This window comes from Cyprinodon tularosa, unplaced genomic scaffold (genome assembly GCF_016077235.1).
Source record: "Cyprinodon tularosa strain WSP-4 unplaced genomic scaffold, ASM1607723v1 ctg42, whole genome shotgun sequence".
NCBI classification, from domain to species: Eukaryota; Metazoa; Chordata; class Actinopteri; order Cyprinodontiformes; family Cyprinodontidae; genus Cyprinodon; species Cyprinodon tularosa.
This window is the reverse complement of record NW_024039141.1, coordinates 1,210,068-1,225,781: the sequence shown is the minus strand read 5'-3', so window position 1 is coordinate 1,225,781 and position 15,714 is coordinate 1,210,068. Positions and strand designations below refer to the sequence as shown.

Sequence of the window (15,714 nt, the reverse complement as noted above, 5' to 3'; positions counted from 1 at the left end):
AGCAAACCTGTTGACGGCAGCCACGGCGCTCTCCAAAGCTGTGCCCAGACATCAGGCTTAACCGCTTGGCAAATTGGACATGCTTGTTGGCTGTAGCTCCAATTTATGTGCACTCTCTATTGCAGTTAGTCCATCTTCATTATTGTAATAGCCTCTCGTCAGGTCTTGACAGAGTGCTGGATATGTTAAAAGAGGGAGGGAGAGAGGAGGGAGTGTGGAGGGGGGAAGAAAAATGAATAATGTGGAAAATAAACATTTGAGGCAGTGGAGCTGGCTGGGAAGACGGGTGTTGGGAGTGCTGGTAAATGCCCAGCTTTGATTTCTACTCTCTGCCTCCCTCCATGTGATTGTATGCGCAGGCTTGTGCCGTGGGATGTTGACGCTGTGGATCCTCAGGCATGGGGCTTTATCTCTCACACATGCACCTTTAAACAGATCTCAGCGCTGAACTCCTCGCAGCAGCTCTGCGGCTTGAACAGCATCCCAGCTGCGCGTTGTGTCACACTTCTCACTGGCTCCAGACAGTTTTTTTTTTTATTTAACTGCTGCCATGCGTGTTTCATTTTTTATTTTGATCAGGCTGATAAGGCCGAGCTCAGCCCAGCCAGCCAGTTCCATTTAATGTCATTTTGAAGAGGATGTATTTATGGCCTGAGGTAGAAGTTTAATATTTTGATTATTATTACAACTTGGCCTAAGAATCCTTTTGGAGCTCTGTAGATGAGTGCTTAATATCAGGCTGGAAGTGTAGTAGTGCATCTGTTTGAGGAAACAGACAAACAACACGTTTTTTTTGGGGGGGGGGGGGTTTGGACCGAAAGTACATACATTCTTTTTTTACTGGTATTTATGCCAAAATTATGCTTTATACCAAAATGTTTGCCTTCATATTTCTGTTATGTTTGTTGAATCATTATCTCATCTAAACTCATCTTTATTACATTAGCATATCTGCACAAGATAAATTAGATCACATATGCGTACTGTAGAACTAAATGTTCACATAATCAGTGAAATGTTTAAATTAGATTTCAGTATTACTTTACATTCCTTTAAAGGAATATTTCAGGTTTTTATTTTTAAGTGATGTTCTGTTAAAATGTTAAAATTCAGTTAGTGTCTTACCCTAAAGCAGTGGTTCCCAAAGATTTTCTTCTGGGCCCCCCTTTGGATTACAATAAGATGTCCACGCCCCCCCCCCCACCCCCCCCCCCACCCCCCCCCAAAAAAAAAGAATCAACTGGGCACACACATCGTTCAACCAGATATATTGAACCTATACACATATTTTGTTTTCAAACTCCACTGAAGTTTATTTCACACTTCAGGTTGCAACAAAACAAACTACACCATCTTTACAGTGGAACACTTTTGTGTAACTGTATTTTTTTTATAGTTCTATACTGTAGATTACTTGTCTGTGTTATTTTAAACATATTTCTTTTTTTTTATTTGTAACAATATTTAACTTTGCTATAATCTATACATTAAAAAAGCCTCTGTGCAAAATGGAGTAAAAACATTTAACAGCTCCCTGAGAGTTTTTTCTTTGTACTTTAATCCTCCCATCTTTTCAGTGGCTGTAATGAGCCTGCTTTTTGCCCCCCCTAGGGGGCGCGCCCCACACTTTGGGAACCACTGCCCTAAAGGTATTGTGGAGGATTTTTTATAAGACCCGCCCATCCACTGTAGAAAAAATGTGTGTACAAAAGCATGCACAAGCCCATTTCTCCTCGTATACATACAGCGGGGACTATATAGTGGACTTCATAGAAAACTCTGACGGTTCAGACAGATCCTCAGTTCTTTTTGCCCCGTTGGTCATGTAACTCCTCCTCCACCGTGCGGTGCCCTCGCCATCTTTGTTAGTAGTCGCCGCTGTCGGGTAGTGACAGCCCATGGAGTGTCGCTGTAACAGCAAATCCTATAATGCTTTGTGTGGAGAGCTCTCGGCACAAAGAATTCCGGGATATATCTGCCTCTTCTGAGGCCTTTCTTTTCTTCTCCTACACCTCGTAGACACTTTTTCTTTCACGACCCTCTGCCATTTTCAAATAACCGAGGTAAGAAAGGTGACTTTCTGAAACCGTAGCTCCCTGCCTGAAAGTGCGCATGCGCATAAAAAGATAGCTACGGGACGGGCATGTAGGAAAGCCTTATATCACTGGAATGATTGACAATTTGGAGGACCACTTATTTAGATGATCCACCCAGAAATGAAAGATTGGTTTCTATACCTTTAAGTAAATTTGCATTTTGTATTCTGATTAGTCGTTCAAAGAGGTTAAAGCTAATGTTGATTAAGGGTGTGCAAAATAATCGTCATGACGATGCATCACGATTCTAATTTTTGTGAACTACTGCATCGATTCTTGAAGGCAAGAATCGATTATTAAAAAAAGAAAAAAAAATGAACAAATAAAATACATTAATGGTTGGCGCACATCAGCAAAATCAAGTGGAATACAACTTCCAGTCCAGCAGATGTCGCTGCAGATGTCATATGATATGTCATATGCAGAGTCATATGAAATAAAACATGGAGGACACTATGAAAATTCACCCCGCAGCTCCATCACATTTCAAGTCAGATGCTTGGATGCATTTTGGCTTTAAAAACAAAGAAGGTAAAACGAAATTGATATGATGCACGTAATTTGCAAAAGGGGAAATGTCATACATTTGAATGTTTTGATTTTATTGGTTTAAAGGACCACTGAGGCCATGTAAACTGCACTGATTATCCTTATTTTGTTATTTTAAGTTTGATGAATCCTAAGATATTTTTGTCAGTGTGTCCACGCCAGTAATAGTAATATTTCTGTCCTGTACTTGTTTTCATGGCAACACCTCCAAAAGCCATTTCAATAAATACATCTATGTATGAATTTAGTTGCTTTCAGTTATGTATCAATTGAAGACACTATCCAGATCATAGCCAGCCAGTCAGCCACTGGTAAGGGCTGTATCTTTTTCTTACAGTGTTCAGTGAAAATATCGCAATGCATCGCAATATTTCAAGTATCATGATGCATCGTGATAGAATCGCATCATGGCATGTGAATCGTGATTCGAATCGAATCATGACTTCTTTGCCGATACCCACCCCTAATGTTGATACACTTATATTGAGCAGGTAGTCTAAAAAATAATGACAACTATATAAACAGGATGTGGAAGCAGGAAGAAGTATATAACTAATGTTCTCCTTGTGTTGAACATGAAGAAACAATCAGAATGACTGTTTGATGTAAAAGTAAGACAGAATAAAAACAACAAAACAGCATTTATTTTCCTTTGCTTTCATATCAAAAAGTTGCTCCTTGTCAAGAAAAGCTCTGTGTGTTTTATTCTCAGCATGTGTTTCTGACAGGAAGATTATTGATGGCATGCAGCCTCCTGACTCGATTTACCCAGCAAAAAAAAAATCCTCATCCTCTGTAAATAAACGCTAGAATCAAACAGTATGTCAGCTAAAGGTTCATAAAACAGCATTTTTATAAACTGTTTAGTTTTGTTTTGTTTTTTTTAATTAGAGTTGTTTAAAGACGGGGAAAGTCCACTTTGTTCTAGTTTCCTCCTTGCCAAGCCTCAGCTTCAGACTCATCACAGCCAGCCAACGTGGATTTATAAGACAAAAGATGCCAACATAGTTTATCACAGAATATTAAGTGCTTATAAGCTATTAACAGAGCCTCAGTACAAAGATCCTGAAATGTTAGACAATGTTTAAAGAGATCTTTATAAATTAGCATCTTTGCTGTGTTCTTATCAGTCCACAGACATGTCGTAGAGTTTTGATCTCTTCTCCCCTGAAAATGCCTGCCTCTTGTCAGGAAGTGTGGAAAGGGTCTCTGACCTTGAAGCCTGGCCCAGCTGGGCTGGTGGAGGGGCTGAATATGCTGGGAGCAACAGCAGCAGTGACAGCTTACAGCTTTAAAGGACCACCCAACAAAGAGTATGATTGCATGGACCAGCTCACAGCTAGACATATACTGTATGTTAAACAGAACTGGTATCACAAATAGAGTGTGACACTATCGACTGTATCCTCTTGCATACAGTCGATAAGCAAGGCAAGGCAAATATATTTGTATAGCACAATTCAGTACAAAGACAATGCAAAGTGCTTTACATGATTAAAATACAGGAAGATAAAACAGAATCAAAGCAAGTAGGAAAAAAAATAAAATAAAAAATACTGAAACAAAAAAGAATATTAAAAACAGTTGGACTAAAGAAAATATATTTTAGTTGAACTGTTTAACTAGAACAGTTGAATGCAATCCTAAACAAATGACAAACAAACAGACATAACAAATTTTTAGTCTTGATTTAAAGGAACTCAGGCTCTCCGCACTTTTACAGTTTTCTGGAAGTTTGTTCCAGATAAGTGGAGCATAGAAACTAAATGCTGCTTCTCCATGTTTAGTTCTGGTTCTAGGTATGCAGAGCAGGCTGCAGACAGAAGACCTGAGTGGTCTGGAGGGTTGATACACTGATAGCAAGTCTGTGATGTATTTAGGTTCTAAGCCATTCAGAGATTTATAGACTAACAGAAGTATTTTAAAGTCTATTCTCTGAGATACAGGGAGCCAGTGTAAGGACTTTAGAACCGGGGTGATGTGCTCTACTTTTTTAGTCTTAGTGAGGACACGGGCAGCAGCGTTCTGGATCAGCTGCAGCTGTCTGATCCACTTTTTAGGCAGACCTGTGAAAACACTGTTGCAGTAATCAATTCGACTAAAGATTTTTAAGACTTAATTTCTTTATTTATTACTTGTTTTATAATTGCTGCAACCATATTGGACTATTAGCATAAGGTTTTTAGTGACTGTGACTCGCCCACCTTGAAATCCGACTTCATGCTGTGCACAAATCAAATCCACCACCAGCCATCCTTAAAGGAAAAAATAACATTTGCACCAAGTTTTTTGCTCCCGATGATTACATTTCATCACTGTGTTTACATAATGACAATAAAATTTGTCTAAGAAGTCTAAGAAAAGTGTTTTGGGGTTAACATCATGTGAAATAAAAACATGAATTATGCTTGATATAAAATGAGAAATATTAAAAACAATAGAATTATTTTGGTTTTAATTATTCAATGTTGAAAAGCAGCATGTAGTCGTAATTGTCCTTTCTTCTTTGTTTAAATTGTGCAACCGCTGATTTTCTCTTTACCTTCTGGTATTATGGATGGGCGTTACTTATTGATTGGACTGCAGGTACAGCTGCACAGGAAATTAAATCACAGTCTAAAAATCTGCAAATTCACAGTTTCACATATTTGTTCAGTTTTTAGATTACTAATGCATTCCCTCTGTGCATCCTAACAATATATTTAGTCAGTTGGATGGGCTTTTCCAACCTTTGATTGCCTATGATAGAAGTTTCTAACTGTGTCAATGTGACTGTAGCAGCTCACAGAAAGCGACAGAAACATGACGACAGTTGTGAAAAATGGAGGAGGTGAAATGCGGCTTAGTTGCAGCTGATATCGTCATTACAATATTCAACAATGTTTTCACAATATCATGTACCTAGTTGCAAGAGTTGTTTCTTTTTCAGAAATGCATATTTATACTTAAGTGCCTCACCTATAAGGCTTTGTAACTTTGAAAACATGAGAAGATGCAATGGCTCATGAGGTAATTACCCCTCTGAGTTGGTGTGTTTGCAGCTGCAGGCTGAAGCAGGGTTTCCCTTTAGGTGGCTCTCCTACTAAGGTCAGTAAACAGCTAATGGCATTTAGAGAGAAGAGGATGAAAGAGATGGCACTTGGTTGTAGTCAGCTGTGCACTACCTTTGTCTTATTGTGTACCGTCTGTCTTAATCTCCCAGCCTCCCCTTTCGCACCACAAGGTGATCATGTTATTAGATCCCCTCCCTCGGCTCATTTGTCATCCGGCAGCACTGCTGCTCAAGAAAGGGACGGCGAGGCGAGAAAAAGAAAACATCACAAAAAAGGGAAGGAACTATAACATCATATGTTCATCATTTACTACCTAGGAGTCTGTATCTTTTCTTTCTTCCAGAATTGCTTCTTTACAGTTTTCTTTACTCGTATCATATCGACTTAACCCGGCTTGCGCACTCAACACACATGTGCTGTGCATGCACACTATGACTCCCACCTACACTTTGACTTGTGGGAACTGCTACAAATAAAAAGTATTGCCAGTGTTCAGAGCTTCTGTCACTTCCTCAGCCACAGTGCTTTAATCTCTCCTTTTCTTTTCCTTTTGCTGCTAAGGGAGGGAGTCAGCTAATTACAATAAACAAATATACTCAGAGATGCCTATGCGGGGCTCACATAGGTTAACAACTCAGCTATAAATGTTAAATGAAGCTAAAATAGCTTACAGTTGCCATAGCGATTCTGGCTGTGAATCTTTGTGTACTTTGTAGGTTAGAAAAGTTTGAATTAATCTTAGAATCTGTCATACAAAGAAAAAAAAACAGTCACTGCTGTCACTGCCTCAAAGGTCTTTTTGACGTCTCAATCTGGGTATTTGTTTTTTAGTCTTTTACTCTCGCTCTGATATCTGCACTGCTGCATTAGTCACATGTGAGTTAATCTATCCAAATACTCTTCATAACCATGCTTCTTCCTGTCTTTGTGCCTTTTTTTTCCCAACAGGTGGGACTGTCAGGATGATGCTTAGGTGGAGCAGCGCTGAGCCGTATTGATGGATGTGTTAGCAGACAGCAGTCTCACATTGATTGTGAAGACTTCAGAACCGGAGAATGCAAATTATGTGGAAAATACAGGTACCAGCATCTCTAACATGTAATTTGTTTTACTTAACGTATGTGATAGAGCAAAAGAAAATGGTGAATGATTTCATTAACTGGAGGATGGGATTCAATGTTTACTCTTTTTGTTAAGAAAAAACTAAATAGTATGGTATTAATTTGTTTTCAGCATCCTTTCATCTCTACCCTAAACTGAAATCCAGTTAAAAGCAATGAAATAGTAAATAGTATGGGAAAGGAGAAACATTAAAGAAGAAACAGCATCATGAAGATCAGGGAACACAGGAAACAGGTTAGGGAGAAAACTGTTGAAACGTTTAAAGCAGGGTTCTGATAGCTTTTAAAAGTGCAATGATTAATCCATCATCTGAAAAGGGAACATGTTTGAAGAGACTATAAACCTTCCAGGATTGTTGTTCAAGAAGCTTATGGTAACTCAACAGTAGTTGCAGAGATCCAAAGCTTAGGAGGAAGATTCCGTTCACAAAACCACATTTGTTCTTCTACTGTACAAATCTCGCCTTTATGGATGAGGGACGGTGAAAAGCAATTTTTAAAAAGTCCCATTTATAGTTTGTCGCAATCCATAATCAAGAAAGGGCCCTTTGTAGATAAGATTAAAATGTAATGCTAGATCTACGTGTAATGGGATACGTGTGGCATCAAACACTCTCACCGTACCCTCAAATCACTATCCTCACCAACAAAGAAAAATGGTGGTGGTTGCATCATGCTGTGGGAATGATTTCTAAAGTAAGGACCGGAAGCTGATTAGAGTTGATTGCATTTAATATTTCAGTTAATATCAAAAACTAAAAGAGAAATCAAAATGAAAAATGAATTCAGCTGTGCTCAGAGTGATCTGAGAAAATAACCAACTAGAGGCTTGACAAGAACTAAGACTGAGGTGGATGTTAATTTACCAGCAGGACCCAACCACACTCAGACAAAAACTGGTTGATCCCAAAGACAGAACACTGGAACTAAAGCTGAGCACAAAGGACTGCTTGGACTCCTACACCGGAGAAACCATTAGTCTGTATGCTTGTACCCGAAAAACAAAGGACCAACCTTTAAAGACCAAAGTGATTGATTTCAAATGATTTTGAAAAGTGGGGCAAAGGAAGCTACCTATGTTATAAGAGCAAAGTGGTCTGACCAGAGGGGGAAGATTATGGTTTAAGCTCCCAAGCATCTACAACTCTGTCCTTCCAAAGAAGTTACCAAGCAGTCTCATCATGATTCAAAGTCCAACAGACTTTATCCAACCAGGAAAATGATTTGCTTCTGACTTGGACTTTATTAAGGATGATGGGTCTCCACATGCTTAAAAACATCAGCTCTCCAACTACAGGTTGTTGTTATGCGAGCTGACAGGTCTGATAAAGACTGCTGGATAGGTGTCGAAATGTTTTCAAAAACACTGAGTGAAAGTCCTGTTGACTCCAATTTAAGCCTGATTTGTGGCTACCAGCAGGACCTTTACCAGAAGGTGAGATCCTTTGAGAGAATTCCTGAATGTTGTAGGCCCAACTGTCCTGTGGTTAGAATTTATTACATAAATTTATAAAGCAGCTGCGTTGATGTATGGCCGCATGTCCTCTTGGTTGCACCATAGGTCGCTGAGTTCATTGTCAGGCTTGTTTTATCTTATATTTTGCATACTAAAGTGAAACAATTAGACCCTTCTAATTTAATAAACATGCAAAAGAAAAAGATTAGAACGCAGAGAAAAAAACAGTAAAAAAGAGGAATCCCTTCCATTTAAAAAATATAATCATTGTTGGGAGCCCAGGGAGCAGTGTGGGGTTAAGGGGCTTGCTCAGAGACACAGAGTGGTAGTCTGTGGGAGTGGGGTTTGAACTCAGAACCTCAGGATTCCAAGCTCTATGCCCTAACCACCAGGCCGCCACTCCCTATTCAATTAGATCCAGTTAGTTTGTTCTCAGATGTTGTCTTGAGCACAAACTTTGGGAGGACCCCTAGATTCTTTAGAGGTTGATTATTGAAAAGTGTCTTTTTATACTGAAAATAAATTTATGTTAAAATCAACTCCCCACTTTTGTCATTATGCAATCAGATAAAAGGCCCCTGAAAAACCAAGTTCCCAAATGTCAATCCAACCCTACCCCTGTTTACCAGATACATAACGAGAGCTATAATGGAGACATTTAGAATGGCCCAGGCAAATTCCAGCTCTAAATCCAATTAGGAAACTATGGCTAATTTTGAAAACTGTTTTCATAAATCCTCTCTGACTGAACTTGAATTATTTTGTAAAGAGAAACGGGCAACATTCTGGATGTGGAAGCTTTTTGAGACTTGAGGCTGATTTAAACTCAGAAACCAGGTTGTCTGCTTGTGTGTCGCAGTGAACACAAATGTGCCCCCGCCCCTGCCGCAGACACTCTGCTGCACCTCTCCAAATTTGTAGTTGACCACAGACAGTGCCGCAGACAGGTAGCCTGGGTGCCATTCCGAACTTAGTCCCGCCCACAAGGTTTGAGTTCGGGGAAGTTCGGTCTGGCTCTGCTCCATAGTAGCGCGAGTATTAAAGCCCACTGTCAGGCGATCCAATCAAATTGTCAGGGCGGGCTTTATACGATGATGGACAGATGACCAACAGTAACGTAATCAACCACGTGACCAATGCGCGCTTGGGTGACAACAATAATGGCTGCCGCTGGAGAGGTGAGTAGATTCTGCTATTAGGTCTGTTCTAGAAGATATCGACAGCAAATTAATTTTAAAAGAGGAACAGAGAAACGCGATCAAGTCTAATCTTCTTATTATAGGCGTGCAACTGCACACTTTGATTTTTGTGGACAACAACTATGCGTGGCTTAACATACGTCACGCACTCCGTTGCTCTTATTGGTTGTAGGTCTATCCAATGGAGTGCAGAGGCATTTTTTTTCCTGGTTCGTTCGAAACATGCCCCATAATCACAGCTCTATGGAGCAGTATCAGACTCATATTCTGACTAGAATTGAGTCGGACTACGTCAGGCTAGCAGACAGGAGGACTCTGATTGGTCAAATCTACATCCGCTCTACATTATGCATATTTCCTGTTTGTTACCTAAGCAGCTTGTTTTGTTTGTATTACCGCCATGGTGGAAAACGACTCAGGAAGTTGGACCAGTTAGAAGAGCGAGGTCCTCCGTTGTCGCACAAACTTGCTCCCACATCTTCTCCGTCTCGGCAGTATCTAGATCCACAGCTAGTTTGTGATTGTCCCTCTTGCGTTGTAGTGTGGAATAACATAGCGCAGACCACTCTTCATTATAGGGCATAGATTAAAAATATCTGCAACAAGCTCACTGTGACACACTGCTGCAGGGAGTAGAACCAGCCCTTTACTCTAATAGACTTGTAAATGTAAGGTTCAACAAACAACTTAGCATAGAGGGCTGAGCTACAATGCACGTATCTATTGTCTGAGTTCTATTTGAGAGAATCTTTGAAAAAAAAACGCTATGTGGTTTCTATTGCTTTTAACAAATATGCAGTATTTAGTGTTAAACCCTTAAAATATGTAATTAGGTTTGTGGTTTGGAATATTTCAAAATGTGAAAAAGGGAAGACAAATGAATCTTTCTGCAAGGCTCTGTCAGCACACTAATAATTAGGTTTCATTGACAGTCACCATTTAACTTAGCATGCATGTGTTTGGAATATAGAAATTGTGGAAGATAGTCACGCATTTCTAAAGGAAAAATGAAAACTCCTCCTAGAAAGGGCTCAGCTGTGATTTGAACCCTTTGCTGTTTTTTTTTTCTTTGAGACAGCTGCACTAAAAACCAATAAAACAATGTCTTATTTGCCTACTGTGTTTCAGTTTTTGATCTAAAAGGACATTTTTTCCAAAGCACAGCTGAGCTTAAATTAATGAAAGCTTTAAATAGACAATTAGTCTTACCATGCTTGTGAAATAGCTGTAAGGAATTCATTTTTTACCCTTAGTTTTAAGCTCTTGGACAAAAACAACCCCTAAAAACAGAGACAGTGCAAAGACAGCTTCTTTCAAAGGAGAAAAGACGACAAAACATTAATGAGGGTTTATTCAGCTATTGTTAATCCTCTCTCCTTATGCATCTTCAACTCAAAAATATTAGTTTAAAAATGTTGTTATTAAAAGCTGCAAATGTGAACGCAGGGAGAATGTTATAGACTCAAACACATTTTTTTATCTCATGACCATGACAAAATAGATGCCTTTAAAAAGTCTAATTTTCATAGATAAGTTTGTTAATTCCCAAAAACTAATTCTAGGTTAAACCTTTTTGTTATTCTACCAAAGGTTATACTTCTTGTCATGTTTTCATAATGGGGGCATCTACACACATTGCTTCACATGTATGGTTTATTAGAGTGGTCTATGTAATATTATCTATTATGTCTTAATAGATTAAAAAAATCTAATAAATTTAATTAGACAAAAATAAATAGATTCTGTTTAAAATTCAGATTTGAATGGGCTACGTAAAAAAAAAAAGATCCAAACAAAAGTGCCATATGTGAAAGTCTAATAAGTGGTTGTAATGCCTTTAGATACAACATTAAGGTTTCCTTTGATAAATGACACTGTATCACGTCCATCATTTTTATACTGTTTTTACATTGATTAATTTCACCCGTATTAGGGAGTTTTTATCCACAAATGACCTGTTTACTATGATGTCTTGCCAAATCTATTGGATTTACTTTAAATTTATAACCTTAAATTTCCCTTATTGAGCCGTTAAGAGGAGGTTTTGAATTGGATCACTGTCCTGCTGTGTAACCCGTGTGGTTTTGATTAAATTACAAACTGATGTCTAAATTTTGTCCTTCAGGATTTCCTGCCGTAGAGAAAAGATCATTTCACAATTTTAAAGCAGTAAAGAAGCCCCAGAACATAACCACTTCACCACGGTGTCTGACTAAACCCGGTGTTGGAATAAAGGAACATTTTGCAGGACACACACTTCTAAAACTCTGTCTCTTTATTTCCTAGAATATTTTCCCAAAAGTGATTTTTCGGTGTGCTGCAATTTCAATTCAATTCAATTCAGTTTATTTATATAGCGCCAAATTCACAACACGTCATCTCAACGCACTTTACGGTTCAACCAGATCATACAGTCAAATTGATTCAAAGTGTTCTATCCAAGGAAAACCAGTTGATTGCATTGACTCATTGACTCAAATACAATCGCTCACACTAAGCATGCTTGTAGCGACAGTGGAGAGGAAAAACTCCCTTTTAACAGGAAGAAACCTCCAGCAGAACCAGGCTCAGTGTGAGCGGCCATCTGCTGAGGCTGACTGGGGTTCAAGGAGACAGAAGCAGAGACACAAAAAGCAGCTGTAAAAGGCAGCCCCGTCCAGGAAACATACAGCCAGGCAGACGAGCTCGGAGCCAGCTCCCATGCCAAAGGATGAAGAGAGCACATCCAGCCAGTCACGGTCAGAGAAACAGGACCACACAGGAAAACAGGCCAATCTCCAGCATCTATAAACAAGGGTGTTGATGGAAGCAGCAAAGCTGATGTTTCTCTCCAGGATGACGTCACAGCCAAACAGGAACAGACGAGGCAAAGCTACTCTGAGGAAAAGCAGAGAGAGCATAGAATTAGAGATTGAACTAAGATTCTACAGAATAGGAGAATAGAGAGAGAATGAAGCAGAATGCTGCAGGCCTGTGAACTCCTGGGAAGAGGCTCCATTGTTCCACATCTTCTCCATTTGTTGTTAACTAAAATCTCTTTCAGACTGATAGGTTTTCTTTCATTTGTTTAGATCAGGATGTCATGTTTTGTTTTCTGAAATCTTTTATTCTACTCCAAGTTGCCAGACAGACTCACTTGTTAACATAAAGGACCAGGTTTGTTTGGATAGTTAACTTTTTTACCTTAATAAAGGAAGTTATTTGAAAACTCTTTTTTATATTTACGTAGATTATCTTTTCTTTTAAAAAGGAGATCTGACAGGAGACAAAGACTTTTCAGTGCATCTTATATTGGAAATTTTTTTATAACATTAAAATCTATATGTGGATCCTATTAAACTTCCCAAAAGCATGCAAAAGATAGATGCTTCAACTTGCTTTTACAAATCTCAAAATTACAATCTGGAAAGGAGTGAAATTTAAAGGCAGCAACCTAAAGCCCATAAAAACGAGTGTCTCTTTTGTTGTGATGTACTATTAGCTCGTTCTTGTTCTGTGTTTTTAATGTGTTTAATGAAAAGAAACCAGAACAAGTAGAAACTGTGTAATTAAATATGTACAGTACTGCATTGTTTCTTCACCTCATCTGTGATCAAAGCAGCTATATCTAACTATGCTTACATTGCACCTTTTCAAGTTGGGCTACGTTGTAGCCACAGCTGCCCCAAGGCCCACTGACTGAAGCGATGTGCCGCCGGGCCCTCTGGCCACCCGTGCACAAAGTTTCTAGTCCAAAGACACAAAGACGGAGACAAACGAAGCTTAGTTTCAAACCAATGACTCTTTGGCTGCAGGATAAACCCCTGTATCCTAAACCACTGTTGCTCCAGACAGTAGCGTAGGATAAGAACTGAAAGGATATTCCATTTTATGGTTTACATATGTAACCCACTGAGCTGTATCTGAGGTACATGCTCAGGCAAGTTTAATATTTTACTTTCATTATCCTGTAAATACAGCTTAAAGATGATAATTCTGCATTCTCCGTTTAAAGTAACTTAGCCACAGATGTCTGCATTTACACATCCATAAAGGATACGCAGCAGAGGGGTTTTTATCAGGTTTAGAGAATATTTTTGCATTCACTCATGCCAAACCTCTATACAGTAAAGAATATACACTGTTTTTATATTCATGTTTATCTCCAAAGTATTTCAAAGGAAAGGCACATAACCTTCGCTTGCACTTTTATGATACAAAACAGAATAAAGATGATAGTGGGGACAACAGCTCCAACATTCTTTATTAACATAATTCTTCATCCTGGTTTCTATATTGCTGCAATGTAATATCTTAACTTTCAAATGGTATGCACAATCAATTCATGTTTGCCAGCAGCACAGGCTGTTCGGCTTTACAGAACATTTTGACCCACTATTGTGAAGCATTATTTTATGATTTATGATGCAACTTCAGTGAGGCAGCGCTTATCAAACCCCAACAAACTTCATGGCACCGTGTTAGCAGTGGATAATGGTCCCACTGCTGTTGCTTAAAATGCTTGTTTGCATCAGAGAGCAATGTTTTAATCCTCTTATTTTCGAGAGGCAGAGCAGGTCATTGTGAAGTTGACCTTTCCTTATCTTGAACTTAAATTCATAATAATTCAGGACTGTTTTGCTTAAGATGAAATGTACTTTTTAAGCTATAGTTGGCAACATACATAACTGCCATGCTTTTTGCTGACACAGCCATTGATTTAGACTTAATCCATAAAAATTGTTAATGGTTTAGATAAGAAGCTCAATGTTAGTCTAACTTATGGCTTCCAAAGCCATGTTTGATGTATGTTTTGGTTTCTTGTCATGTTTGAACCAATAACTGATAGATTTTAACCAATTGACCAAAACACTGCAAAGACAACTGAAATTTGCAGCTGTTTATTCTCACAAGCCAAACAGTCTCTCGGAGAAAAGATTAAAGTCATATTAGGCAAAGATTGGACTATTTTTCCTTAATGACTAGATGCATATTTCAAAGAGTAGACGCAAGGCTTTCAAACCTTTAACAATGTGTATCAAGTGTGAATATGGTGGGGGCACCATCATGCTATGGAGCTGATTCTCTGCTTCTGTTATAGTGTAAAATAACAAAGAAGCATTTCAGGATCCTTTAACCTCCCTTCAGATCAAACTGGCACTGTTGGTTGTCCAACAAGACGGGTTATAAACAGAAAACAAGCCAACATCGTGCATCTGAAATGACCCTGACCCCAGTGAAAGAAGAATCTATTAAATGCTCGAAAGCCAGCATTAAAAATTAAAATCAGGAAATTTATCTTAGAACAATGTACTCAAGTAGAGGAAATTTTACTCAGAGGTGGATAACATTTGGTCTGTCTCTGAAAAGAGACAATTAAAATTAGAATACCAATAACAGCTCGAAAATACTGTGAATACTAATCCATTTTTCCTGTGTGCTGTACAAAAACTATTGTTTTTTTACACTTAATAATTTTAGTACATGCAATATTCCAGAGAAATAGGAGAAATATATTTTAGAATATTTCTTAACATTCAGAAGTATGTTAACTCTAAAATGACTATATGTTCAAGATAAGATAAGGCAAGGGAAATTTATTTGTATAGCACAATTCAGTACAAAGACAATGCAAAGTGCTTTACATAATTAAAATATGGGGAAATAAAACAGAATCAAAGCAAGTAGGAATAAAATAAGAAAAAAATAAATAAATGCAGACTCCAACAATGACGTCTTTACCAACTTCTGTCAAACCTGTTGACTTTATAGCTCCCGGACGTTTTTTTTTCAAACCACAAGATCCCTGATCGTGACACAATATGACAGCCACAAGATCCCTGATCTTGACACAATATGACAGCCACAAGATCCCTGATCTTGACACAATATGACAGCCACAAGATCCCTGATCTTGACACAATATGACAGCCACAAGATCCCTGATCTTGACACAATATGACAGCCACAAGATCCCTGATCTTCACACAATATGATACCCGCAAGATCCCTGATCTTGACACAATATGGTACCCACAAGATCCCTGATCTTGACACAATATGGTACCCACAAGATCCCTGATCTTGACACAATATGGTACCCACAAGATCCCTGATCTTGACACAATATGATACCCACAAGATCCCTGATCTTGACGCAATATGATACCCACAAGATCCCTGATCTTGACACAATATGATACCCACAAGATCCATGATCTTCACACAATATGATACCCACAAGATCCCTGATCTTGACAC

General features: G+C 38.6%; 1 protein-coding gene across 1 annotated transcript in view; it reads left to right on the top strand.

Annotated features, from left to right (window-relative positions):
- The window catches only part of nexmifb (neurite extension and migration factor b), a 135,009-nt gene that overhangs the window by 98,313 nt on the left and 20,982 nt on the right, over window positions 1-15,714 (top strand). Inside the window, exon 2 of the mRNA XM_038299074.1 lies at window positions 6,647-6,777. Coding sequence (XP_038155002.1) covers window positions 6,696-6,777 — 82 coding nt within the window. The 5' untranslated portion in view covers window positions 6,647-6,695. The remainder of the gene's footprint in view (window positions 1-6,646; window positions 6,778-15,714) is intronic.